Source organism: Amaranthus tricolor, chromosome 3 (genome assembly GCF_026212465.1).
Source record: "Amaranthus tricolor cultivar Red isolate AtriRed21 chromosome 3, ASM2621246v1, whole genome shotgun sequence".
NCBI classification, from domain to species: domain Eukaryota; kingdom Viridiplantae; phylum Streptophyta; class Magnoliopsida; order Caryophyllales; family Amaranthaceae; genus Amaranthus; species Amaranthus tricolor.
Genome location: NC_080049.1, coordinates 9,428,604 through 9,455,285, shown reverse-complemented (window position 1 = coordinate 9,455,285; position 26,682 = coordinate 9,428,604). Strand labels below are relative to the sequence as shown.

Here is a 26,682-nt window from a genome sequence, read left to right as displayed (position 1 = left end):
AGATGACTATTATGTTGCACGATGTACAACGAATTTTAGGCATTGGTATTAATGGTTCATTGCCGGCTGAACCCGCTGATGGTGACTGGAAGATCGCGCTGGCTGGTTTGTTTGGAGAGCCCATGTTCGAGCTGCGGAGGAAGGGGTACTTCACCAGCGGGAGCATCAACGTTTGGGAATTTATGCACATGTGCCATCGGTCTAAGGCTTTATAGAGACAGTGTACGACCTACTACATGGCTATCGTTGGTTCAACACTACTTGTGGATAAGACCAGGACTGGGATGCGACCTCACCCTATACTAACTGTGAATGCTGATCAGGATGAGATCGCTTGGGGTGCAGTGACCCTGGCATATTTGTATCGACAATTGGGTATGGCGTCTAGGGCTGGTTGCAAGACCATTGCCGGTTGTCTTACATTGCTGATATTTACATGGAAGAAGTTAGAGATTTATTTGCCGATTGGCAAGCTTCTATTAGGCACGACCCTTCATAGACATTGGTTTTTTTAATTATGAACTATTTGTTGGTGCTGTATTGTAAGTATAAAATATTCGAGTTGTTAACGTTAATTTACAACAATGCTTATTATTTACACTTTAAAACATTTATACATTTATCTATACATGTTGAATACTATCTAGAACAATAGGTATTTATCTATAGATGTTGAATGCTATCTAGATACAAAGGTAACATAAATAATTACATAAAAAAAATCTTAAATTAATATACAGTATTGTACTATGGACTATCTAAATTGATTGCATCTTTAGCAGTGTTATTACCTTGTGGTCGTTGTACCCATGTAACCTATTCAATCACCTACAACATCAATCCAATCAAACAAGTAAGGCGGGAGAATATGCGGAATGTGATTGGGGCATGGAAACACTCAAAAATCCTTAAATATCGCCACCCTTTTCATTTTATCGCCACCCTAAAAATAGTGTAATCCAAGACTTTTACTTTTTAATTTAATATTATAAAATATTTCTTTTCTTATCCATTGGGTAGCAGCAACAACGTAACTTTTTCTTTTGTCACATTCCCACATTTAAATAGAAACTTGTCCTGAATTATTATTAAGTCAATTACACAACCACCTACTCCCATTATATATTTAATTTTAAGATTTGCATTAAGTGATCCTACTTTTAACTATACAACTTTGTTATATTTTTTAGTCGGCGTTTATTATTTATGCCCTTTTATTTATGAAAAGTCACTATTAAAATCTTTTATTTTCATCTAGACATTTCAAATTTTCTTTTATGTCATTTATACAATTTGAATGGTCACATTATTTCTTAATCTTTAGTTGAAATTTCTTAGGGAAATATGTCAAAGAATCAATTCAACTAAAAACTTAAGCCGATAGTAGAGATCCCAATATATGTTATATACTATAATACGCCTCTAACGCGAGATCTCAGACTTGGAAGTGTGGCTGTAGCACACGCTCTCTTTATACATGGCCGTAAATATTCATTTTATCCCCATCCTAAAAATAGTGTAAACCAAGACTTTTACTTTTTACTTTAATACTATAAAAGTTTTTCTTTTCTTATCCATTGGATAGCAGCAACAACGTAACTTTTCTCCTTTGTCACCTTCGCACACTTAAATAGAAACTTGTCCTGAATTATTATTAAGTCCATTACACCACCACCTACTCCCTTTATAAATTCAATTTTAAGATTTGCATTAAGTGATTCTACCTTTAACTCTACAACTTTGTTCTATTTTTTAGTCGGCGTTTATTATTTTATGCCCTTTTATTTATGAAAAGTCACTATTAAAATCTTTTAATTTCATCTAGACATTTCAAATTTTATTTTACGTCATTTATACAATTTGAATGGTCACATTATTTCTTAATCTTTAGTTAAAATTTCTTAGGGAAATATGTCAAAGAATCAATTCAACTAAATACTTAAGCTGATAATACAGATCCCAATGTTTGTTATATACTATAATACGCTTCTCACACGAGATCTCGTTGACTTGGAAATGTGGCTGTAGCATATGATCTGTTGATACATGGCCGTAAATATTCATTTTTTCGCCACCCTAAAAATAGTGTAATCCAATACTTTTACTTTTTAATTTAATATTATAAACGTTTTTCTTTTCTTATCCATTGGGTGGCAGCAACAACGTAACTTTCTCCTTTGTCACCTTCGCACACTTAAATAGAAACTTGTCCTGAATTATTATTAAGTCCATTACACAACTACCTACTCCCTTTATAAATTCAATTTTAAGATTTGCATTAAGTGATCTTACCTTTAACTCTACAATTTTGTTGTATTTTTTAGTCGGCGTTTATTATTTTACGCCCTTTTATTTATGAAAAGTCACTATTAAAATCTTTTATTTTCATCTAGACATTTCAAATTTTCGTTTATGTCATTTATACAATTTATTACTATTAAAATAATGAATAGTAATAACTAGTATGGGTATTCGAATGTTTTAAATTTAAGGATAAGGATTAGAATCATATAATTTTGCAAACGATCCAGATCGCTAGCTTATTTTCAGATTGTAGATTCGTAAAATCGTAGATCAGAATCGCAATTTTATATTTTATATTTGTTTTTTTGTCTTACTCTCTAATCCAATTAAGTTTCTATTAATTTCAACCATTTTAACACTAGGTGCAAAATAAAAGGGGCTAAGCAATAAGCAGAGGAATGTAGTAGGTACATCAGTGTTGAAAATTTTCAAACTTTGTTGTATATATAGAGTATACATTATAGATGTTGTTGTCATCATTCTTCACAAAAGAAAAATCATCTAAATTTAGTAAGACTTGAAAAAATGCAGCCTGTTTCTGTCCCAATTATCTCTCTTCGTACACGGCCGTAAATATTTATTTTATCGCCATCCTAAAAATAGTGTAAACCAAAACTTTTACTTTTGAATTTAATATTATAAAAGTTTTTGTTTTCTTATCTATTGGGTAGCAGCAACATCGTAACTTTTTTCTTTGTCACATTCCCACACTCAGATAGAAACTTATCCTTAATTATTTTTAAGTCAATTACCCAACCACCTACTCCCATTAAAAATTTAATTTTAAGATTTGCATTAAGTGATCCTACTTTTAACTCTACAACTTTGTTATATTTTTTAGTCGGCCTTCATGATTTTATGCCCTTTTATTTATGAAAAGTCACTATTAAAATGTTTTATTTTCATTTAGACATTTCAAATTTTCTTTTATGTCATTTATACAATTTGAATGGTCACATTATTTCTTAATCTTTAGTTAAAATTTCTTAGGGAAATATGTCAAAGAATCAATTAAACTAAAAATTTAAGCTGATAGTAAAGATCGCAATGTATGTTGAATACTATAATACGACACTCACACGAGATCTCTTTGACTTGGAAGTGTGGCTGTAGCACATGCATGCTCTTTTCATAAATGGCCGTAAATATTTATTTTATCGCCACCCTTAAAATAGTGTAAACCAAGACTTTTACTTTTTAATTTAATATTATCAAAGATTTTGTTTTCTTATCTATTGGGTAGCAGTAACAACGTAACTTTTTCCTTTGTCACTTTCCCACACTTAAATAGAAACTTGTTCTAAATTATTATTAAGTCCATTTCACAACCACCTACTCCCTTTATAAATTTAATTTTAAGATTTGCATTAAGTGATCCTACTTTTAACTCTACAACTTTGTTTTATTTTTTAGTCGGCATTTATGATTTTATGCCCTTTTATTTATGAAAAGTCACTATTAAAATCTTTTTATTCTCATTTAGACATTTCAAATTTTCTTTTATGTTATTTATACAATTTGAATAGTCACATTATTTATTAATCTTTAGTTAAAATTTCTTAGGGAAATATGTCAAAGAATCAATTAAACTAAAAATTTAAGCTGATAGTAGAGATCGCAATGTATGTTGTATACTATAATACGACTCTCACACAAGATCTCTTTGACTTGGAAGTGTGGCTGTAGCGCATGCATGCTCTTTTCTTAAATGGCCGTAAATATTCATTTTATCGCCACCCTTAAAATAGTGTAAACCAAGACTTTTACTTTTTAATTTAATATTATCAAAGTTTTTGTTTTCTTATCTATTGGGTAGCAGCAACAACGTAACTTTTTCCTTTGTCATCTTCCCACACTTAAATAGAAACTTGTCCTAAATTATTATTAAGTCCATTACACAACCACTTACTCCCTTTATAAATTTAATTTTAAGATTTCCATTAAGTCATCCTTCTTTTAACTCTACAACTTTGTTATATTTTTTAGTCGGCATTTATGATTTTATGCCCTTTTATTTATGAAAAGTCACTATTAAAATCTTTTATTTTCATTTAGACATTTCAAATTTTCTTTTATGTCATTTATACAATTTGAATGGTCACATTATTTCTTAATCTTTAGTTAAAATTTCTTAGAAAAATATGTAAGAAAATCTATTCAACTAAAAATTTAAGCTGATAGTAGAGATCACAATGTATGTTGTATACTATAATACGCCTCTCACATGAGATCTCTTTGACTTGGAAGTGTGGCTGTAGCACATGCATGCTCTTTTCATAAATGGCCGTAAATATTCATTTTATTGCCACCCTAAAAATAGTGTAAACTAAGACTTTTACTTTTCAATTAAATATTATAAAAGTTTTTCTTTTCTTATCTATTGGGTAGTAGCAACAACGTAAATTTCTCCTTTGTCACCTTCCCACACTTAAATAGAAACTTGTCCTGAATTATTATTAAGTCCATTATACAACCACCTACTCCCTTTATAAATTTAAATTTAAGATTTGCATTAAGTGATCCTACTTTTAACTCTACAACTTTGTTATATTTTTTAGTCGGCCTTTATGATTTTATGCCCTTTTATTTATGAAAAGTCACTATTAAATTCTTTTATTTTCATTTAGACATTTCAAATTTTCTTTTATGTCTTTTATACAATTTGAATGGTCACATTATTTCTTAATCTTTAGTTAAAATTTCTTAGGGAAATATGTCAAAGAAGCAATTCAACTAAAAACTTATGCTGATAGTAGAGATCGCAATGTATGTTATATATACTATAATACGCCTCTCACACGAGATCTCTTTGACTTGGAAGTGTGGATGTAGCACACGCTATCTTCATATATGGCCGTAAATATTCATTTTATCGCCACCCTTAAAATAGTGTAATCCAAGACTTTTACTTTTTAATTTAATATTATGGAATTGTTTTCTTTTCTTATCCATTGGGTAGCAGCAAAAACGTAACTTTTCTCCTTTTTCACCTTTGCACACTTAAATAGAAACTTGTCCTGAATTATTATTAAGTCCATTACACAACCACCTACTCCCATTATAAATTCAATTTTAAGATTTGCATTAAGTGATCCTACCTTTAACTCTACAACTTTGTTATATTTTTTAGTCCTCGTTTATTATTTTATGCCGTTTTATTTATGAAAAGTCACAATTAAAATCTTTATTTTCATCTAGACATTTTAAATTTTCTTTTATGTCATTTATACAATTTGAATGGTCATATTATTTCTTAATCTTTAGTTAAAATTTCTTAGGGAAATATGTCAAAGAATCAATTAAACTAAAAATTTAAGCTGATTGTAGAGATCGCAATGTATGTTATATACTATAGTATGACTGTCACACGAGATGTCTTTGACTTGGAAGTGTGGCTGTAGCACATGCATACTCTTTTCATAAATGGCCGTAAATATTCATTTTATCGCCACCCTAAAAATAGTGTAAACCAAGACTTTTACTTTTTAGTTTAATATTATCAAAGTTTCTGTTTTCTTATCTATTGGGTAGTAGCAACAACGTAACTTTTTCATTTGTCATCTTTCCACACTTAAATAGAAACTTGTCCTAAATTATTATTAAGTCCATTACACAACCACCTACTCCCTTTATAAATTTATTTTTAAGATTTACATTAAGTGATCCTACTTTTAACTCTACAATTTTGTTATATTTTTTAGTCGGCTTTTATGATTTTATGCCCTTTTATTTATGAAAAGTCACTATTAAAATCTTTTATTTTCATTTAGACATTTCTAATTTGATTTTATGTCATTTATACAATTTGAATGGTCACATTATTTCTTAATCTTTAGTTAAAATTTCTTAGAGAAATATGTCAAAGAATCAATTCAATTAAAAACATGCTTTTAGTAGAGATCCCAATGTATGTTATATACTATACTACGCCTCTCACACGAGATCTCTTTGACTTGAAAGTGTGGCTGTAGCACATGCTCTCTTCATACATGGCCGTAAATATTCATTTAATCGCCACCCTTAAAATAGTGTAATTTAAGACTTTTACTTTTTAATTTAATATAATAAAATTTTTTTTTTGTTTTCTTATCCATTGGGTAGCAGCAACAACGTAACTTTCTCTTTTGTCACTTTCGCACACTTAAATAGAAACTTGTCCTGAATTATTATTAAGTCAATTACACAACCACCTACCCCCTTTATAAATTCAATTTTAAGATTTGCATTAAGTGATTCTACCTTTAACTCTACAACTTTGTTATATTTTTTAGTTGGCGTTTATTATTTTATGCCCTTTTAGTTATGAAAAGTCACAATTAAAATCTTTTATTTTCATCTAGACATTTCAAATTTTCTTTTATGTCATTTATACAATTTATTACTATTAAAATAATGAATAGTAGTAACTAGTAAGGGTATTCAAATGTTTTAAATTTAAGGATAAGGATTAGAATCATATGATTTTGCTAACGATCGGGATCGCTTGCTTGTTTTCAGATTGTAGAATTGTAAAATTGTAGATCAGAATCGCAATTTTATATCTTAGATTTGTTTTTTGTCTTATTCTCTAATCCAATTACCTTTCTATTAATTTCAATCATTTTAACACTAGGTGCAAAATAAAAGGGACTGAGCAATGATTAGAGGAGTGTAGTAGGTACACTAGTGTTGAAAATTTTCAAACTTTGTTGTATATATAGAGTATACATTATAGATGTTGTCATCATTCTTCACAAAAGAAAAATCACCTAAATTTAGTAAGACTTGAAAAAATGCAGCCTGTTTCTGTCCCAATTATCTTAGTTTCTCCAACCCAAAAAAATAATGAAAAAGTGGTTTCAAGGCCTCTTGCAAAGTTTGAACCTAGCTTTTGGGGCGATCGCTTCCTCCATTTCACTCCTCCAAATGAGGTTCTTATATTCCTGCCTTACCATTTTTTTTTATATTTAATCAAATTTTATCTAAGTTATTTATTGTGGTGCTTTGTTTGTATAGTCAATAGTCTCTTTAGTCTTTTTGGGGTCCAACCAACAGTCTTAACAAATCAATGGACTCATAAATTAAGGGAGGAAGACAACGTAATGATGATCCAACTCAGGTTTCCTTTAATATATATATATATATATATATATATATATATATATATATATATATATATATATATATATATATATATATTAAAAATTGTAAAAAATAAACTATTTTATGCTCGATCCGCTAAAAATAAACTAAACTAGGTATAATTACTGAAAAAAACTTAATCATTGTTTATTCCTAATTTTTAACTTACAAAGAAGTTTTGAAGATTGTTTTAACTTACAAATTTTACCTAATGTATATTATGGCGAAAGATGCACATACTATCTTATTGAGTGTACATATTTTTGTTATAATTAGTTTGGAATGCATTATCATAATTCATAAGTCAGAACCATATTGTTGTAGGTTACTAAATTGAGAATGGAGGAGGAAGCTAAGGAGCTGAAAGAGGAAATGCGAAAGAAGCTTCTGGAAAGTATTAAGAAACCAAAAGAAGGGTTGCAATTTATAGATGCAATACAAAGACTTGGAGTAGCATACCACTTTGAAGATGAAATTGAAGTGTTGTTAGAAAACTTTCATAATAATAAAAATAATTATAATGTCAATGATTGTTATCAAAACAATCTTCACTTTGTTTCCTTACATTTTCGTCTTCTCCGACAACATGGATTTTTCGTATCTTCTGGTAAGTTAGCAACTCAACAATATATTTTATATTTGATGTTTGGAATTAGAGGTGCTTAATGGTTCCGGCTCTGTAAACACAAATTCTTGTGAGAAACGCTCTTTTTGAGAGACCATTTTTAATTGAGCCGGTCCATTATATATTTTTAATTTTTGGCGTGGATTTGGTATATTTTTTAAGTTGTAAAACCGAGACCCCTCTGTTGGTGTTAAGCCATTCCGGTTGCAACAAGGAGATCGATGACGGTGGTCGAAATTCCATATTTGAGGTAAAGTTATGGTAAATGATAATAAACGGAAAATTGGTCGGATTCCAAGATGTGAACTTTACGTCTCTAATACCATGAAGAAATTAATAACGCGAAAAATAAAGTGTTTGGTCGGTGAATACTGATTTTGTATTAAATTAATATGAACATTACAACCTAATATTTATACGCAGAATACTACTCTTAAGAAAGGCAACAAAAATATTCCCATATTTCTATACATTAAATATAGAAATAAAATCATCTAAATATCAACTGAATATATGAAAACATATGTCTAGCCCCTCGTTACATTATACTTACTACATTTAATTTTACGCAATTTAATGTGTTATTTTGATTATTTATACATTGAATTTTACACATCATAAAATTTTAAAATTTTAATATTATAAAAGTATGCGATTAGATGATTCAAATAATTTAGTTGACTATATTTTATTTTACACATTGACAACAATTTATAAAATACACTTAAATAATACATATATATCAATAATCATTTTGTAGCGAGTATTTCACAACCGAGGAAGAAGTATTATTTAGAAAATTTGTTAGTTAGTAAATGAAGATTTATTAATAACTACATTGTCTGAAAATGTTTGTATTAATAAATATGTAAACAGTAAACAGTAAAGCTATCACTTAAGAGTAGAGAAAATAACAAAAAGTTAAAGCAATTCAACAAGCTTGTCTTATATGAAATCGTCTTACGATAATACGGATCCATACATGAAGTCTAAATCATTTATGTTAAATAACATTTAAATTTATATTTAAACTGTTTTTCTTATAATTTTTTAATAATTAAAATTAGGCAAGCTCATATTAATTCGTTTCGGGTGAAATAGTGGTAATAAAAAATTTGTCAATATAATTTTCTATTAGCTTGGGTCGATTAGTATTTTCCCATCATTTTGCGGATGAATAGTATAGTCACTTATATCGCTAATTAGCCGACCATCTTCTGATTGCTCATTCCCGACTACATTAAGTTATATACGGTCGTTAAATTCAAAAATGAAGAAGGAAAAGTTATCGATTATAATTTATTTGATTGTTATAATACAAATACTAATTAATTTTGTGTGAGAGACGTATCTAAAGTCTAGCCTATTAAAGAGTAATGTTTATTTACCGTATTTTTAATACCTATTTACATTATACTTAATGCTTACTTACTGTATTCTTAATATCTACTTTAATATCTTAAATGTCTACTTACATCATTCTTAATATATACTTACAATATTTTGAAAAATAAACAATAGGCCGACCCAATTAGAGATAGTCTCTCACAAGAATTTGTGTAATTATAATTACTTTACTTATACACAGACAAAAAAAGTTAATATTATACAAATAATTAGACTAAAACTATACTTATAATACGACTAATATGCACTTATACTAAACTATACAATACCAATACTTTATCCATACACAGGATCGTCTTAGACGTTTTTAAGGCTATGAGTGAAGGAGAAATTAATAACGAATTCTTAAAATACCAATGTTATATTTTTTTTAAGTGAAATTGATAAACTACTAAATTTTATTAATCAGACAAAACACTAATATGCTCAATCAACCTATTAACTTAAAAATACAATAAATTAGAAATATCATTACTTAGTTTCTTAAACACAATGATTATTAATAAAAAAGTATATCCGCTAACCAATAACAAAAAAAATAATTAGTCATTAACAGGAATACAAATTACCATTAATTATGACAAACTATTATTATTTAGTTAGTTTAATTACTTTATCATCTATGTAAAATTAATATAGCTCTTTTAAATATATAAGTAAAATTACATATATCAAAATATTTAGGCCCCACAAAATATGGGACCATGAGTCCTCGCTCACGGTGCTCTTGTAGAAGAGCCAGCCTAATTATGACTATGGTAAGTCCGGGTCTAGATTTGTAAAAGTTAATTTTTGTCTATACAAGTATGAAATATAAAACTTTCATCATGCACACGTACAGATGTATTCAACAAGTTTATAAATGAGAATGGAAGCTTCAAGGAGGAGATAGCAAGTGAAGTAGAAGGTATATTGAGCTTGTATGAAGCTTCCTATCTTAAAGTTCATGGAGAGAAGATTCTAGAAGATGCTTTAGAATTCAGCACTCGACATTTAATGTCTTTATCTAGACAAGTAAGCTCTGTTTTGGCAGAGAAAATAAATCATGCTTTAAAACGACCCATTCATAGATGTATACCAAGATTGGAAGCCAAGTATCAAATCTACTTTTACGAATCTGAGCCTTCTCATGATGTGATTCTTCATAAGTTTGCAAAATTAGATTTTTACTTACTTCAACTATTGCACAAAGAGGAACTTCAAAAACTTACCAGGTAATTTTTGTAGACATTTACTTCATTTGCTATTGCTTATGTCTATGTTCTTTGTATAAACACTGCAAAAGAAAATGCCTTTAGCTTTTAGCCGGCCATAGACTCGCGACGGAAATCAGTCTGTCGCTCTATACTTCGTCATCATTAAGTTTGTGCCATCATAAACACAGTTGAAAATACATGCGACGTACACAGTGGTCGCTGCTTCCGTTGTGGAAATTGATAGATAATATTTTTCTTCCGAGTTCATCGTATTATTTGTGGTGTATACGTGCAACGACTATATTCATCGCATGATCGTCGTGATAATAGTGAACTTAGCCCAATAAATACTTTTATTATTATTATTATTATTATTATTTATTACGATTGTATTTATTAATTTATTATGATAATACTAAATTATTATAATTTTTGTATATATCCGTTTCTTTTTGTTCTTTCAGGTTACTTTTTGCACAGTTTTCAAAACAGATTTTAAATCTCAATATTTTTAAATATACATAATAAAAAATTATAGAAAACACATAATAAAAATATATATATTAAGATGAATCTCAAGACATCTCATATGGATATATTTTATCTTCTAAATATGTATCAAAAAGATTAATCAAATTTCTCCTTCCTTGAAATGGAATACTCCAAATAGAAAGAACATTAGATAACGGAGGGAGTATTATTTAACTATTATTTATATATCTATCTAATTAATATTTGTATTTAATTAAATAATATAACAATAACATGCAATAATAATGAAGTTAAATTTATAACTAAATTAATATTAAGGCAAATTAACAAAGAAAAAATTAATATCAATATACACAATATTTTTATAAAAAAATACCAATATTTTTTATATAAGATACTACAATGCTAATCTTACTCCCTTTGTTTCTTTGCTAAGACTGATTATTTAGATATTTCTTTTTTTTTTCTCTTCAATTTTTTTTATAGTTGTTAAAACTTAAGAAATCAAAAAGGAAATGATATGAGGTTATTTTACAGATGAAACAATTTAATGACATAGTTTTCTCGAGTCGAGGGACTCTTTAATCGTGCTCTCCTTTATAGGTATGAGTTGCCGTATTCATTCTTTTCTCAGACCCTGATCATATTTTTTTATGGGCAAGATATAATGCATATGATGATGATAATTTAATAACATACATTAATCCATGGCAAATCTGTTAAAATATTTGAAAATGCGTGACAATGATGGACTAGCGATAGACTGGCTACACAGCTATTTAGTGACAAAATTTAGTCCGTTGCAATTTTAAAAATGGGCAACACTGATGAACCAACGACAATTCTAACCATCCCTAAATAGTATGCTCAGCGACAAACTTCTATTTTGTCGCCCAATTTGTTGCAAATTTTCGTGATGGAATTCAATTTCATCGCATTTGAGTTGTCGCTATTTTAGTATCTTTTTTATGCAATCTAAAAGGAACTGATGAAGTATCTAGGCTATCTGTAGTTCATTTGATTTTTATTAATTGAAATTAATTTTTACTGATTGAAATTAATTGTTACTAATTGTAATTGATTTAATTGAAATTAATTTATATTAATTGTAATTGAATTTCACTGATTAAAACAGATTTTTTACTAATTTAAATTGCTTAATAGTATTAACATAACTACTTATTAAAATTGACTAAAAATAATTTTTACTGATTAAAATAAATTTTTTACTAATTGTAATATATTTGTACTGACTAAACATGGCCTTAATCGACAAGATGGTTGTTCGTTTATAACAAAAGAAAATCTAAAATGTAGAAGTTTACAAAAGCCCCTCCTAATTCCATAGAAGAAATAATTTGTAACCGGAATATTAAAGTCGATATCTTTATAACTCGGGTGTGCAGGGGCAAAGTCACTCTTTAGGTTAGATGGCCCAAATTATCGATATACTAGCAAATTATTTATTATATAAAAAGTAGTTAAACTATGAAAAATTTAAAATTATATAGACTGAAATGAACTTGAAATATAGCAAAAATTATATTTAACGGATGGAATTGAAGCTTTCCTATAATTATCCTTTATGAAAAAAGAAACTAAGTGTTTTTGACTCCATATAGTTGCCTAGTCTCAAAAAAAACACTGTTAAATTAAGATTGAAAAAATTAAGCACACACACTAAAGAGGATGAATGTGAGCTATAGTAATTTTTGTTATATTTATGCACTCTTTAAATTATGTATCATATTAGTAAGGGGAGTCTAAGCTAAAATAACAAAAGATCGCATTTTGGCAAGGAGGGTACGACCTCCCCCGGCCCCTGATGTGGCATCGGGCGTAAGGGTGTGCTCCGATCCATAATTATATTTGATATTCAATTTAAAATCTATCGGATAATTCAAATTAGATATCTGGTTTTAAAATGCAGTATTGAAATTCGAATAAGAATTTTAGCGAAACTAGACATTCAAATAAAAAATAGGTTTTGAATTTATTTATAAATTTTTTTATAAGTTCTATCTAGCCTTTTAAAGATGCTAATGTTTACAATATTTTTACTGCAACTAAATTGCATAACTAATCAATTTTTAATTAATTTAGGCGAACATCCAACCATATTAGTAATTACGTGTTTTTGTGTATATATATATATATATATATATATATATATATATATATATATATACACCATTGAACAGGTGGTGGAGGAATCTTGATTTTCCAACAAAACTCCCATACGCAAGGGATAGGATAGTTGAGTGCTATTTTTGGATTGTATCAATGTATCCTGAACCAAAATACTCAATTTCTAGAATGGCTCACACTAAATGGACGAAGCTTGTCTCCATCATAAATGACACATATGATGCTTATGGAACTATTCAAGAGTTAGAACTCTTCACTCAAGCTATTCAAAGGTTCGTTAGATTATAAATTCAAACATAATTATTTTCGATGTCTTCATTTCTACTTAAATTCCTATAACTTATTTTTTTGCTCTTTTAATGGATTTTGCTACTCCATTCGTTTATTAATGAAGTTCTCACAGAGAATATTTACGAGAATTAAGAAAAATAAAATATTATAGTGGATATACTAGATGGGATAAAAGATTTATAAATGAGCTTGTTTTCATTAAATTTGCTATCCAAACATAGTGTAAATTGAAAATATGTAAGGAAAGCAATCAAAGAGGAAGATGCAGAAGCCAGAACGCAGCCATGGAAAAGGGAAAAGAAGAGAACAAAGAAGAAGGGGAAGAATCCAAAGAAGAGAGAGAAAAGCTCTTTTACTTTCTTTTGTATTTTTTGAATTGAATTTTTTTTACCAAAAATACAAAGCAATATATATATATATATAAAATATACAATATTCAACACCCCCCCTCAAGCTGGAGGTGGAATCATTCCCAGCTTGAATAAAAGAGACTTGAAATGTGTTGGAGGCAAAATCTTGGTGAGCACATCAGCCAATTGGTTTTGAGTAGGTAAGTAAGTCAATTGAATAAGCCCTTCCATTAGCTTTTCTCTTGTGAAATGGCAATCGATCTCTATGTGCTTTGTCCTTTCATGATAGACTGGATTTTTGGCTATTTGAATTGCAGATTGATTATCACAGTGAAGGGTGACTGGCTTTAAAGTAGTGACATTGAGTTCTTCAAGCAAGTTGACAAGCCAGGTGATTTCTGATGTAGCCTGCTGCATTGCTCTATATTCTGCTTCAGAGGAAGATTTGGATATAGTTGATTGCTTCTTGCTTTTCCAGCTAATTGGAGAGTTGCCCAACAAGATAATGTATCCAGTGACTGATCTTCGTGAAAAAGGGCAAGAAGCCCAATCTGAGTCTGAGAAGGCTTGAAGAGTTATGTTAGCTTCTCCTTTTAAAAGAATACCTTGACCTGCAGTGGTATTAATATACTGAAGAACATGAAGAAGAGCATCAAAGTGAGATTGTTTTGGGTTTTGCATAAACTGACTGAGAAGTTGAGTAGCAAAGGTTAAATCAGGTCTTGTATGAGACAAGAAATTCAACTTTCCTACCAAAGTTCTGTACAAAGTGGGATTAGAAAAAACATGAGGGTCTTCAGTACTTAGCTTACAGTGTAGAGGCAAAGGAGTGTGAACTTCTTTATTAGAGAAATGTTGTATCTACAATAACTCCTTGGTGAACTTATGCTGAGTGAGAACAATCCCTGCATTTACATAAGAAACCTCCATGCCAAGAAAAAAATGAAGCAAACCAAGATCCTTAATGGTGAATTCATTATCAAGATGCTGTTTAATGCTATGTATTTCAGTGGAATTGGAACCAGTTAGCAAAATATCATCAACATATATAGCAAGAATAGTAATATCTGAAGCAGACTTCTTTAAAAATAAAGATGGATCATGTATTGATTGTTGACAATTCTTGGAGTGCAAAAAACCAGCAAGCTTTTGAAACCATTGTCTAGATGCTTGTTTTAAACCATAAAGGGATTTTTTGAGTTTGCAAACTTTATTGTGAGGATTTGGAATACCCAAAGGAACTTTCATATATACATCTTCTGTTAAATTGCCATGTAAAAAAGCATTGTTTATATCAAGTTGGTAAATAGGCCATTTTCTTGCTGCTGCTAAAGCTATAACAGTTCTTATGGTAGTCATCTTGACTACAGGGCTGAAAGTTTCTAAGTAATCTATCCCATATTTTTGGTGATTACCTTGAATGACAAGTCTTGCTTTAAGTCGTTCTAAAGAACCATCTTTATTGTATTTTGCTTTGTAAACCCATTTGGAACCAATAGCCTTTTTACCTTGTGGAAGATCAGTGTATTCCCATGTTTCATTTTGCAACAGAGTTGAAATTTCTTTCTTCATGGCTTCTGTCCAGCCAGCGTCAAGAATAGCTTCATGATATGTTTGTGGTTCAGTATATGTGGCTTGTAAAGCAAGAGTTTGTTGTTGGGAAAAGGGTAAGGAAGAGAAAGTGACAAGATTGCAATAATGGGGTTGTGGAGATAAAGGAGATTGAGTAGTGGTGTGTAAAACATAATCCTGTAGATGAATAGGTGGTTTAGTTTGTCTAATGGATCTTCTGAGATCAGTGGAAGGTAGAGGAGGAGAAGGAGATATATTGGAGAGTAAGTCTGTGTCTGGAATAGTATTGTGAGATGGAGTATTATTAGAAGTAGAGCATTGATTATTTGAGATGGTGGATATAGAAGAGTTTTGGGTAGAAGAAGATGGGCAAGAAAAGAAAATATTGAAATCAGATATAGAAGGAGGGAGAACAGATTGAGTGTTTGAAGAAGAAATATGATGAAAAGGAAAAATATGCTCATGAAAATGAATGTTTCGAGTAATAAGAACTTTGTTAGAGTGAAGATCGAGAATTTTGTAGCCTTTCTGTGTTGGAGAGAAACCCAAGAAGATGGAAGGATGTGATCTGGGAGCAAATTTATCTCTGTTTCTTTTGCTTGTTGCTACAAAACAGAGACTTCCAAAACATTTTAAGGCATCATAATCAGGTAATTTGTTGTAAAGTAATTCATAGGGTGTTTTGTAATGTAAAACAGATAAGGGAAGTCTGTTAATAAGAAAAGTGGCATGTAAAATGCATTCACCCCAATATTTGAGAGGAATTTTGGATTGAAAAAACAGAGATCTTGCTATTTCCAATAAATGTCTATGTTTTCGTTCAACTCTCCCATTATGTTGGGGTGTAGCAACAAGGCTGGTCTGATGAATAATGCCCATGTCATTATAAAATTGAATGGCATTTGCATCACAAAACTCCATGCCATTATCAGTTCTAACAATTTGAACAGATGTGTGAAATTGTGTCTGGAGTAATTTAATGAGATTTGCTAAGATAGGAAAAGCATTAGATTTAGTGCTCAAAAGGTAAGTCCAAGTAGCTCTAGAGAAATCATCAACAATGGTAAGAAAATATTTGTGCCCATTATATGTGGAAGTAGCATATGGACCCCATAAGTCTACATGAAGCAATTCAAAAAGTTTATTTGCTCTGCTGTTGCTAAGAGGAAAAGAATTATAGTTTTGTCGAGCTTGGGGACATATATGACAAATGCAATCAACTAAATGAAAAGAATTACAAAAAGGAATTTGAAGATGTTTCATTTGCATAAAAGGAAAATGGCCAAGTCTGCAGTGCCATAGTTGATAGAGAGTGTTGCTGGAATGCAAACTTGTAGATGTCAAGCATTCTTTTGATGAAGCAGAAGTGGGAGAGGAAAACTGATTGTATGTGAGAGAATTGTTAACATGGTACAGACTGGTGTGAGCATTACCAAGGACCTGAGCATGCTTCATCAAATGGTCCTGAGAAAAAGAGGTAAAGGGAATGAGTAAGCAATTTGTTGGTGTGAATAGAACATATTTATGAAGCTGAGTGATTAATTTATGGATTGAAATGAGATTGAATTGAAAAACAGGAACATGAAGCACATTATCAAGAATTAAATCTTCTGATATTTGGACAGAGCCTATGTTCATGACTTTGGCTTGTTGACCATTTGGTTGAGTGATGAAATATGGCTTATGAAGGGGTGCATAGTGTAGAAAAAGATCCAAAGAAGGAGAAATGTGGTCAGTGGCACCACTGTCAAGAATCCAAGAAGAATTCTTTGTAGATGATAAAAAACAAAAATTGTTACCTGCTAGAAGAGTGGATTTGGATGGAGGAGAAGTATCAGAATCTTTATTTGGAGCAAATTGTTGTGCCATTATGTTGACAAATTGTTGATATATTTCAGGTGTGATAGAAATGTCTGGCTTGATTGTTGAATTGTTATCAAGATCTGGGGATGGAAGCTGGCTTTCAGAGAACATAGTAACTCTTCTTGGCTTGTTTCTCAATTCAGGATGAAGTTTGAAGCATCTATCTATACTGTGACCTTGCATTTTACAATGGTCACAATAATAATTGCTTCGATGTGTCTTGTTAGAAGCAGAACTATTATTGGATGTAGATTGATATGGAATAGACCCAGATCTCCCTCTATTCTGATAATTATGCAGATGTTGAAAGGAATTCCTGTTTCCATTGGAATTGAATTAATATCTATTTACAGCAAAAGCAGAGTTTTCGTTTGCAGAAGACAAATTATCAGAAAACTCCCTCTGGGTTTCATCTTGAATCAAGATACTGTAGGCAGTGTTTACATCTGGTAAAGGTTTGATCATGAGAATATTGCCTCTAACATTTTTATATGCTCCATTCAAACCCATTAAGAACTTATATAATCTTTGATTCTTAATCAACTCAACAATCGATGCATTAACGTCACAAGTACATAAACCACAAGAACATTTGGGGATTTTCACAAGACTGTCATATGCATCCCATAAACTCTTTAATTTGGTAAAGTATTCAGCAATAGACAAATTTTCTTGTTCAAAGGAATTTAATTCTTTATCAATTTGTAAAATTTTAGGTCCATTTGATTGAGAGAATCTATTCTTTAATTCATTCCATATATCAGCAGCGGAATTGCAGTAAAGAACACTTGAACTAATGTTTTCTTCACAAGAATGTAGAAGTCAAGAAATTACCATTTTATCGCATCTTTACCATTGCTTTGCCATTATAGGATCTGTCGGTTTTCTGCAAGAACCATCAGCAAAACCCATTTTATTCTTCGCCACTAAAGAGATCTGGACGGAGCGTTCCCATTGTTCAAAGTTCAAACCATTCAAAGGTTTGGTAGAAAGAGAATGGTTGGTATTATCACCATGACCTAGAAATAATTCGTGATTGTAATCTGGGATGAAATTTGGGGAATTTCCAGATTCCATGTTTTTCAAGAGAAGAGAAAAAAAAAAAGTTATCGATCTTAGAGAAATTGTGGCTCTGATACCATGAAAATAAGCAAGGAAAGCAATCAAAGAGGAAGATGCAGAAGCCAGAACGCAGCCATGGAAAAGGGAAAAGAAGAGAACAAAGAAGAAGGGGAAGAATCCAGAGAAGAGAGAGAAAAACTCTTTTACTTTCTTTTGTATTTTTTGAATTGAATTTTTTTTACCAAAAATACAAAGCAATATATATATATAAAATATACAATAATCAACATAAATAATTGAACTAATTAACTTAGTATATTAACCTTTTAATAGGTGGGATAAAAGGTATATGAATGAGCTCCCAGAGTACATGAAGTTAATTTATGAGACTCTTCTTGATACATCATTGCTTTTGGACGATGAATTAGCCAAACAAGGAAGAAGCTATGCTTTCAATTATCTCCAACAGGAAGTAAGATAATCTATTATTCGCTCTTCTAATTTTTTTATATAATAATTTATTAGGTGTCAATAATATTTGATTAATTAATTATTATTGTTATTATTGACAGTGGAAAGATTTATGCAGTTCCTATATGCAAGAAGCTAAATGGTGTGATTTAGAGTATATTCCAAGGTTTGATGAATATATAAAGAATGGAAATGTAAGTTCAACTTATCTGCAAATCCTTGCGGCTGCATATCAGGGTATGGAGATTGCACATGCAAACGTTTTTGAGTGGCTTCATGGACAACCTAAACCTTTAGCTGCAATATGCATGATTGGTAGAGTCTTAAACGATATAGCCACCTTCAAGGTATTTCTCATTTTTAACCTTAAAAGTATCGGCCAGTCTTTTGAAAGATTGTCTCTTAGGCTCAGTCCATTAAAAAGAGATAGTCTCTCAAAGAGACCGTCTCTCACAAGAATTCGTGTAAAAGTATATTCCTTCATAAAAAGAGAAATGGGTGCTAGGTTCGAACCTAAAAATTTTTTTAAAACAAGAAATTAATTTTTTATATGGTTAATATAATATTTTATTAAATAATAAATTTGACAAAGAAAAAGTGATGACCATAACATAAGCATTAAAAAATGGAAAAAATATTAGGGCTACAACTATTAACAATATATTTACATAACATTAGTGACAAACATGTATGACCATAAACAATATAAAATGTTAATATAAAGTTAATAAAAAATATATAATCGCCATAAATATTAATAAAATATTCAAATGAGAATGAGCATACACAGATTTTAGGGGAACAACATGCTTATTTAAGGTACAAAGGGAGTAAATAATATTTGATACCTATAAATTTAGAGGTCTTATATCTTACACATGCTTAAAATCTCTAAGAAAAAGTTATTTTTGTACGCAAATAAAAAAACATTTGTCTACTACGTGAAAAAGCCAAAAACTTAAGATCACAACGTGAAATTTTTCTATAATTAGTGAGCCAACTTTTATTTGTTTAGAATGTTGAGAGATGTAGAATAAAAATGCAAAACACAAACTTTCTCATTACGACATATAAAAATGAAATACATATAACTATTAAATAGGAAAACTAAGTAACTAACTACACATAAAAATAGAGAGTTTATCTCATGACTCCATAACTTACTAAACTAAATTAGAAATAACTCCTAAAAATAGTAACTATCCACATAACCCCTACTTTAACTATAACTAATATTTTGTATCAACTCAACATAGATTTTGTTTTCACAAACACATGAACATCTCACTTTTGAATCATAATAATAATACACCTAAATCATATAATTAATGAGCCAACTTTAATTTGTGTTTCCATATTTGGCATGACAGTTTGAGCAAAATAGAAAACATGTAGCAACATCAGTTGAATGTTATATGAAACAATATCAAGTCTCCCAAGATGAAGCATGTGAGAAGCTTCAAAAAATGATGGAAGATGGTTGGAAAGAAGTAACAGAATCAATGTTTCGACCAAATGCTATTCCAATGCCTTTACTTCTTCGAATTCTAAACGTAAACAGAGTCACCAATGAAATATATTCCATTGATTCAGATGGCTACACTTTCAGTAAATTTTCCCAAGACAAGATTACTGCACTTCTTATTGATTAATAACAAAAATAAGTGTTCCGGGGAATGATACAATATTACTACTTGATAGGTGGTGCTCATACTTTCTTCTTCATAAGGAAACCCACTTTCTCTTTTTTTTTTTTTTGCTTGTTCTTCATTTTGTTTGTATTTGTATTATATTGGTCTTCTCAAGTTGCTACATTATTTCTTTTTATTGTTCAAAAATAGACTTTGAAGTCTCTGTGTGCATGCAATAATAAAATTAAATTATGAATTACTCCTATTTCAAAAAAGCATTTTATAGAATTATCATACTTTTGGTAATATGTTTGTTCTTTAAAGTTATTAGAATCGTGATTCTACCTAGGATCGTTGAAGGGTTAGGATCGCATTGATGGAATCGGATCATAGAATTGTGTGATTGTATAAATATGTATTAGTGTGCTTTGAATAACTCATTATCAATTATATTTGTTCTTTTTTTTTCAATTTTAAGGAGTAAATAAAAACTTATATCAATTCATCTATTAAATTATGAAATATAATACTTTTAATAGTCATTTTCAAACTGCGTATTAGGAAAAACATGAATTTTATAGTGGTATTTGGTTAATTATTTAGATATATACTTGCACCATAAGTGAAATTTAGATTATATGAATTTTTCTTACAATTGAAAGTACCCTTGTAGACCTTTGTAAGATCGGATCATTGGATCTTAGGATTGTAAAATTGTGTTATGATCTTACACCTAAATTCTTGAGCTACGTATGATCACACGATTTTATCAACATTAAGATTCTACCCACGATCCGGATCAATCGCCTATTTTTGAATCGTAAGAACGTAAAATCGTAGATTAGGATTGAGATTCTAATAACTAAGATCCTAATAATTAATTATTTTTCTATATGAAACTTAAAACATAAATAAATAGATTGAGAAAATAATGTGATACTTGACTGATGGTGTTGAATGATAATAATAAGAAGGGAAATTTGCAAAAAAACACCTTTTAAAACCCTTTTTTTGCAAAGAAACACCTTTTATAATTTTTTTTGTAAAAAAACAGAGACTTTTTTTAAAAAAAGACACCTTAATCAGTTTCCGGTAACTTTTGTCAACTTTCCGGCGTTGACTATGCCAGTCAACGCCGGAAAGTTGACAAAAGTCACCGGAAACTGATTTAAGGTGTTTTTTTTAAAAAAAAAGTCTTTTAAAAGGTGTTTTTTTACAAAAAAAAATTATAAAAGGTGTTTCTTTACAAAAAAGGGTTTTAAAAGGTGTTTCTTTGCAAATTTCCCTTATTATTATTATTATTAATTTTTTTAAAATTTTTTTTTATTTTTTTTTATATAATAATAAAAATAAATTTTTTTAAAAAAAATAATATTAATAATAAAAATAAAAATAAAAATAAAAACAAAAATTTAAAAAAAAGTTAAAAAAATTTAAAAAATTTAATAATAATAAAAAAAATAAATAGTATAAAAAAATATAAAATAACAATAATAATAATTAAAAAAAATAATAATAATAATAAAATTAAAAATAAAAATTAAATTAAAAAAATATTTTTTTTAAAAAAAATAAGAATAATAATATTTATTATTATTATTATTAATTTTTTAAAATTTTTTTTAACTTTTTTTAAAATTTTTGTTTTTATTTTTATTTTTATTTTTATTATTAATATTATTTTTTTAAAAAAAATTTATTTTTATTATTATATAAAAAAAAATTAAAAAAAATTTTTTTAAAAAAATTAATAATAATAATAATTAGGGAAATTTGCAAAGAAACACCTTTTAAAACCCTTTTTTGTAAAGAAACACCTTTTATAATTTTTTTTGTAAAAAAACACCTTTTAAGAGACTTTTTTATAAAAAAAAACACCTTAAATCAGTTTCCGGTGACTTTGGTCAACTTTCCGGCGTTGACTGACATAGTCAACGCCGGAAAGTTGACAAAAGTCACCGGAAACTGATTTAAGGTGTTTTTTTTAAAAAAAGTCTCTTAAAAGGTTTTTTTTTACAAAAAAAAATTATAAAAGGTGTTTCTTTACAAAAAAGTGGTTTTAAAAGGTGTTTCTTTGCAAATTTCCCTAATAATAATAGGATTATAAATTTCAAAGTTTGAGATGTATACTCCAATATCAGGGATTTCCCAAGAACATCTATAGCCTATAACCACTAGGGAAGACTAATTTAGGGGGAATGATAGTAGTAATAATAAATGTGATGTTTAATGTAAAATCGAAGATAGTAAATAGTATCTAAAATTAGTATCAGATAGTTGATTATTATTATTATTTTGGATCGTTGAATATCGGATACCTGCATATTATAAGTTAATTTAGATATCCGATATTAATATGAATAAAATTATGTTTTTTAAAATAATGTTGTCCCCCAAACATGCACAAGCCAAAATGAATGTTTTAAGCTTTTAATTTATACATTAGAACAAAGAGCTTAAAATAAGTAACTAAATATGGGACCTTACTAGGACATGTTTAAAACAACGATATGTAGCTTTATTTAATTTTGAACTAAATTTAAACATGTAAACAAATTCAGAGATGTGCAAGAAATGACTAAAATCAAGAACCTCAAGAACTAAAGTAAGCGGCCAGCTCGCGAGTATAATATATTTGTTCTTAGTTCATTCGCTCATTCTTTTAAAGAGATTATTTGTTCACCACTTTATTTGTAGTAGTACTATTATTAGAGGGTATTTGAGGGTGTTCAAGGTGATTGACTGTATAGGGCCTTCTCTTTCTCCCGTATATGAAAAAGTTAATCAAAAAGAGAAATATGTTAAATTTAATATTAAAATAAATATATTTACTATAAATAAGGTGCAAAATAAAAATTTTGCACAGTGCCAACAAAATTTTCAAGACGGCTCTGACAAATATCCTTTATTGTCTATACACATTCTCCATGCATCACCAAACAAGTCATATATTGAACCAAACATCATCTTTTTTTGGGTAATCGTTTCAGAATTTCTTTATCGACTAAAGTTTCAGGTTACATGCACACATAAATCTATGCCAAATTGTTTCATTCATGAACCTGAATGCTGTTGAAAGCACACAATTTCTTAGACTGACAAAACTTCATGAAAAAATACCAAACAATCCCACCAGCAGTAATAACACCACTCATCAAAAACACAGTCTTACTAGCAATTACAATTATCCACACCAACAATGCAAAAGGACACAAGCACATCATCACTAATCCAGGCAGCTTCAATGGTACTTTATATGGCCTCTTCAATTGCGGCTTTTTCCTCCTTAACCACAAAAACGACGCAAATTCTAATAGCATTCCTAAACTATACAAGAAATTAGCTGATGCAATCAAATCTGTAAAATCCAAAAATGACACTCCTAATATGATCAATGTTGCTACTGATATTCCTACCCATGGAGTATTAAACCATTTAGATTTGGCCCCACAAAACATGGGCAAAAACCCAATTTCAACCATTCCCACAACTTGAAAAGAACAACCACTCAATTGGGCTTCAAACATTCCAATCACCGAACAAACAGCACCAATCTCAACCCATAATTTCAACCATTTCCCTACAATCATTTGAGCAACATCTGCCATTAGCCCAGTTTCCCATGACCTCTGTTCAATTGAAATTGCACCAGTAACAGAAAAAAGAGGAATCAGGTAAGACAAGCAGATAAATATAATTGATATAAACAATCCTCTTGGGAATGTTTTGTGGGGTGTGTGAACTTCACCAGCAACAGTACTGATAAAATCCCAGTATTTCAGGTTCCAAAATAGTGTGTTTAAGTACAAATTCCAATCTTTTTTAACCCCTTTTTGGCCTAAACTGATCCACCTACGCGGACGAATTCGAGGGATAGCAGCTAATGACATTATCAGAAATGGTGCCAATGAGATAACTGCTAGAGCTACCGCGGAATAACCCACAATAGTTAGTCCAGTATAGTTTAAGAATGATAGGATTAAGGTAGATATTACTATGGCTAAGTATCTAGGTAATCCTGAACTAAACAGAGGAAAAAGCTTTTTGAGGTATTCAATACAGAGAACAGGACATGTAGCAATGTTGATTACTCCACTTAAGAACTTCCATGTACCCATCATGGATCCCCAAAAGGGTCCAAATGCTTGGTGTGCCCATATAACAAAGCCACCATCACCCGGGTAGGCAGTCGAGAGTTCAGCTGTGATTAAAGCCTCAGGAACACTCCAAACAAATGGGAAGATGAGAAAGCCTAGTAGAGCAAGAAGAGGTCCTGCTGCTTGAACTGCTGGCTCTTCGCCGTAGGGCCCACCAGCAACTTCAAAGTATATTAGGAATATAAGAGGTAGGAGAGTTAGCTTGGTGTGAGTTGTAGTAGTAGTTGAGGTGGTGGTTAATGGAAGTTGTTGATCTGAGATGTCTGGATTTGTAGGAGAAAAGTTAGTGTTATTGGGTAGTGTCACTAATTCAGAACTTGGTACCATTGTTTATTCTTCTTGGCTGCAAAATTATAAAAGAATATAGAAATTTACATAATGTTGTCTGTGCTAAATCATTGCTTCCTTGTTCCTGTCAAAATGATAAAACAAAATCTATTTTAATGATAAAATCCACAAGAAATAGAAGATAAATAAAAATCCAAATAAGTAATTAGTGACTTGATGGTAAAATTAAAATTTTAATTAAATGAGGTCCAGCCAAGTGACAATCTTTATTGTTTTTTTTTTGTCATTTCAAAATTTATTTAATTGTCAGTTTTCTGTTCGTTGTTATTAATAACGAATAAAATCGTGATGATTTTTTTTGTCAATTAACATGTTCTTCTCTTATTTGTTGTTATTAACAATAAACATGCACTGATTGTAGGCTCGGACGCGGAGATGTTTATATTATTAATTAAATTTTCTGAAGTTATTTTGGAAATTAGAAAGTTTTTTTTTTTATTTTTTTTTATTTTTTTTTATTTTTTTAAATTCTCAATGAAACATCAGGTCATCTAATCCTTTTATATCTTTTTTTCGTTTTTGAAATGTTCTCGACAAAGACAATCAAACGAAGTGGGATTGTCCCTGTAAAAATATCCAATTCCGGTAATATATATATATATATATATATATATATATATATATATATATATATATATATATATATATATATATATATATATATATATATATATATTTCTAAATTGATTTTTCAAACTTTAAAAATTAAACTTGATTAAAGTAATAAATTGAAATGAGCTTAAAGTTTTATGAGTAAAAGCTAGCAAAATATTTTTAAAAAAGCCAAAAAATATTTTTAAAAATAAAATCGGATATTTGGTATTCGAAACAGATATCGAGTTTAATCTGAATCGAAACCAAATCATGATTGTTAATATCCGAAAAACCAGATATTCAGATTTTCGGATCCAGTATCCAGTTTTGGACTACCCAATTTGTGGCCAAGGTTAAGCCTGCCGAAAACCGCTAGTAATTATTCTTTTATTTTGTATTTTATTAACTTTTTTTTTTCTGATTTCAAATTTAATTAGTGGTGTTGACTTTTAATTGTTTTTTCTTATATATTACTTGCTCTATATATTACCTGCTCAATTTGTACATTATTTCTAAATAATTTATGAAACTTTAGACAATAGGAGTATACGTTATTTGATACGCTAAATTTCAAACTCAGAGAAAAATTCATGGAACCACCACTAACTCCCTTCATTTTAGAGTTGTGAATTTTATTAAAGTTCAAACATATTAAAACCAAATTAAGCCATAAATTTTTATTTTCATAAATTTTAAAAAGTAGGGTCCTTTATTGATTAAAAAAGAAAGTTTCTTAAACTAAAATGAAAAATCTAATTCTTATATATAACCTTTCTTTGTTTTTGAAATGTTCGCGACAATTAAGCCAAGCGCTAAGCCTATTGTGAACACCGAGTAATTATTATTTGTTTTTTCTACTTCTGTATTTTATTATTTTTTTTTTCTGATTTCAAATTTAATATTAAGCCGTGATAATTCGTGATATAATCTCATCGTGACCCATTTGTATGGACACAGAGACTTTTGTCGGCTTGAGCCCATAAACATACGTGTCAAGAGCATTAACTAGCACATATACTGGGTGAGGTTTATTGTTTCTCAAAACCGTAT

General features: G+C 29.5%; 2 protein-coding genes across 4 annotated transcripts; one reads left to right on the top strand and one right to left on the bottom strand.

Annotated features, from left to right (window-relative positions):
• The first annotated feature begins 7,032 nt into the window (after positions 1-7,032).
• LOC130809483 (vetispiradiene synthase 3-like) lies at positions 7,033-20,829 on the top strand. 3 transcript variants are annotated; one of them, XM_057675277.1, is made up of 7 exons: positions 7,033-7,214; positions 7,750-8,032; positions 10,299-10,671; positions 13,461-13,565; positions 18,765-18,903; positions 19,004-19,249; positions 20,273-20,829. In XM_057675277.1, exons 1-7 carry the CDS (start codon positions 7,077-7,079, stop codon positions 20,552-20,554), a joined length of 1,566 nt encoding a protein of 521 aa, XP_057531260.1. In that variant the 5' UTR covers positions 7,033-7,076; the 3' UTR covers positions 20,555-20,829. The 3 variants fall into 3 exon arrangements, with proteins under 3 accessions (XP_057531260.1, XP_057531259.1, XP_057531261.1); XM_057675276.1 differs by having other exon boundaries at positions 13,347-13,565; XM_057675278.1 differs by lacking the exon at positions 13,461-13,565 and having other exon boundaries at positions 7,036-7,214; positions 20,273-20,796.
• Positions 20,830-23,583: 2,754 nt separating this feature from the next.
• Positions 23,584-25,017, bottom strand: LOC130808323 (probable polyamine transporter At3g13620). The gene has a single exon (XM_057673801.1). The coding sequence runs from the start codon at positions 25,015-25,017 to the stop codon at positions 23,584-23,586; it is 1,434 nt and encodes a 477-aa protein (XP_057529784.1).
• Between the last annotated feature and the right edge of the window lie 1,665 nt (positions 25,018-26,682).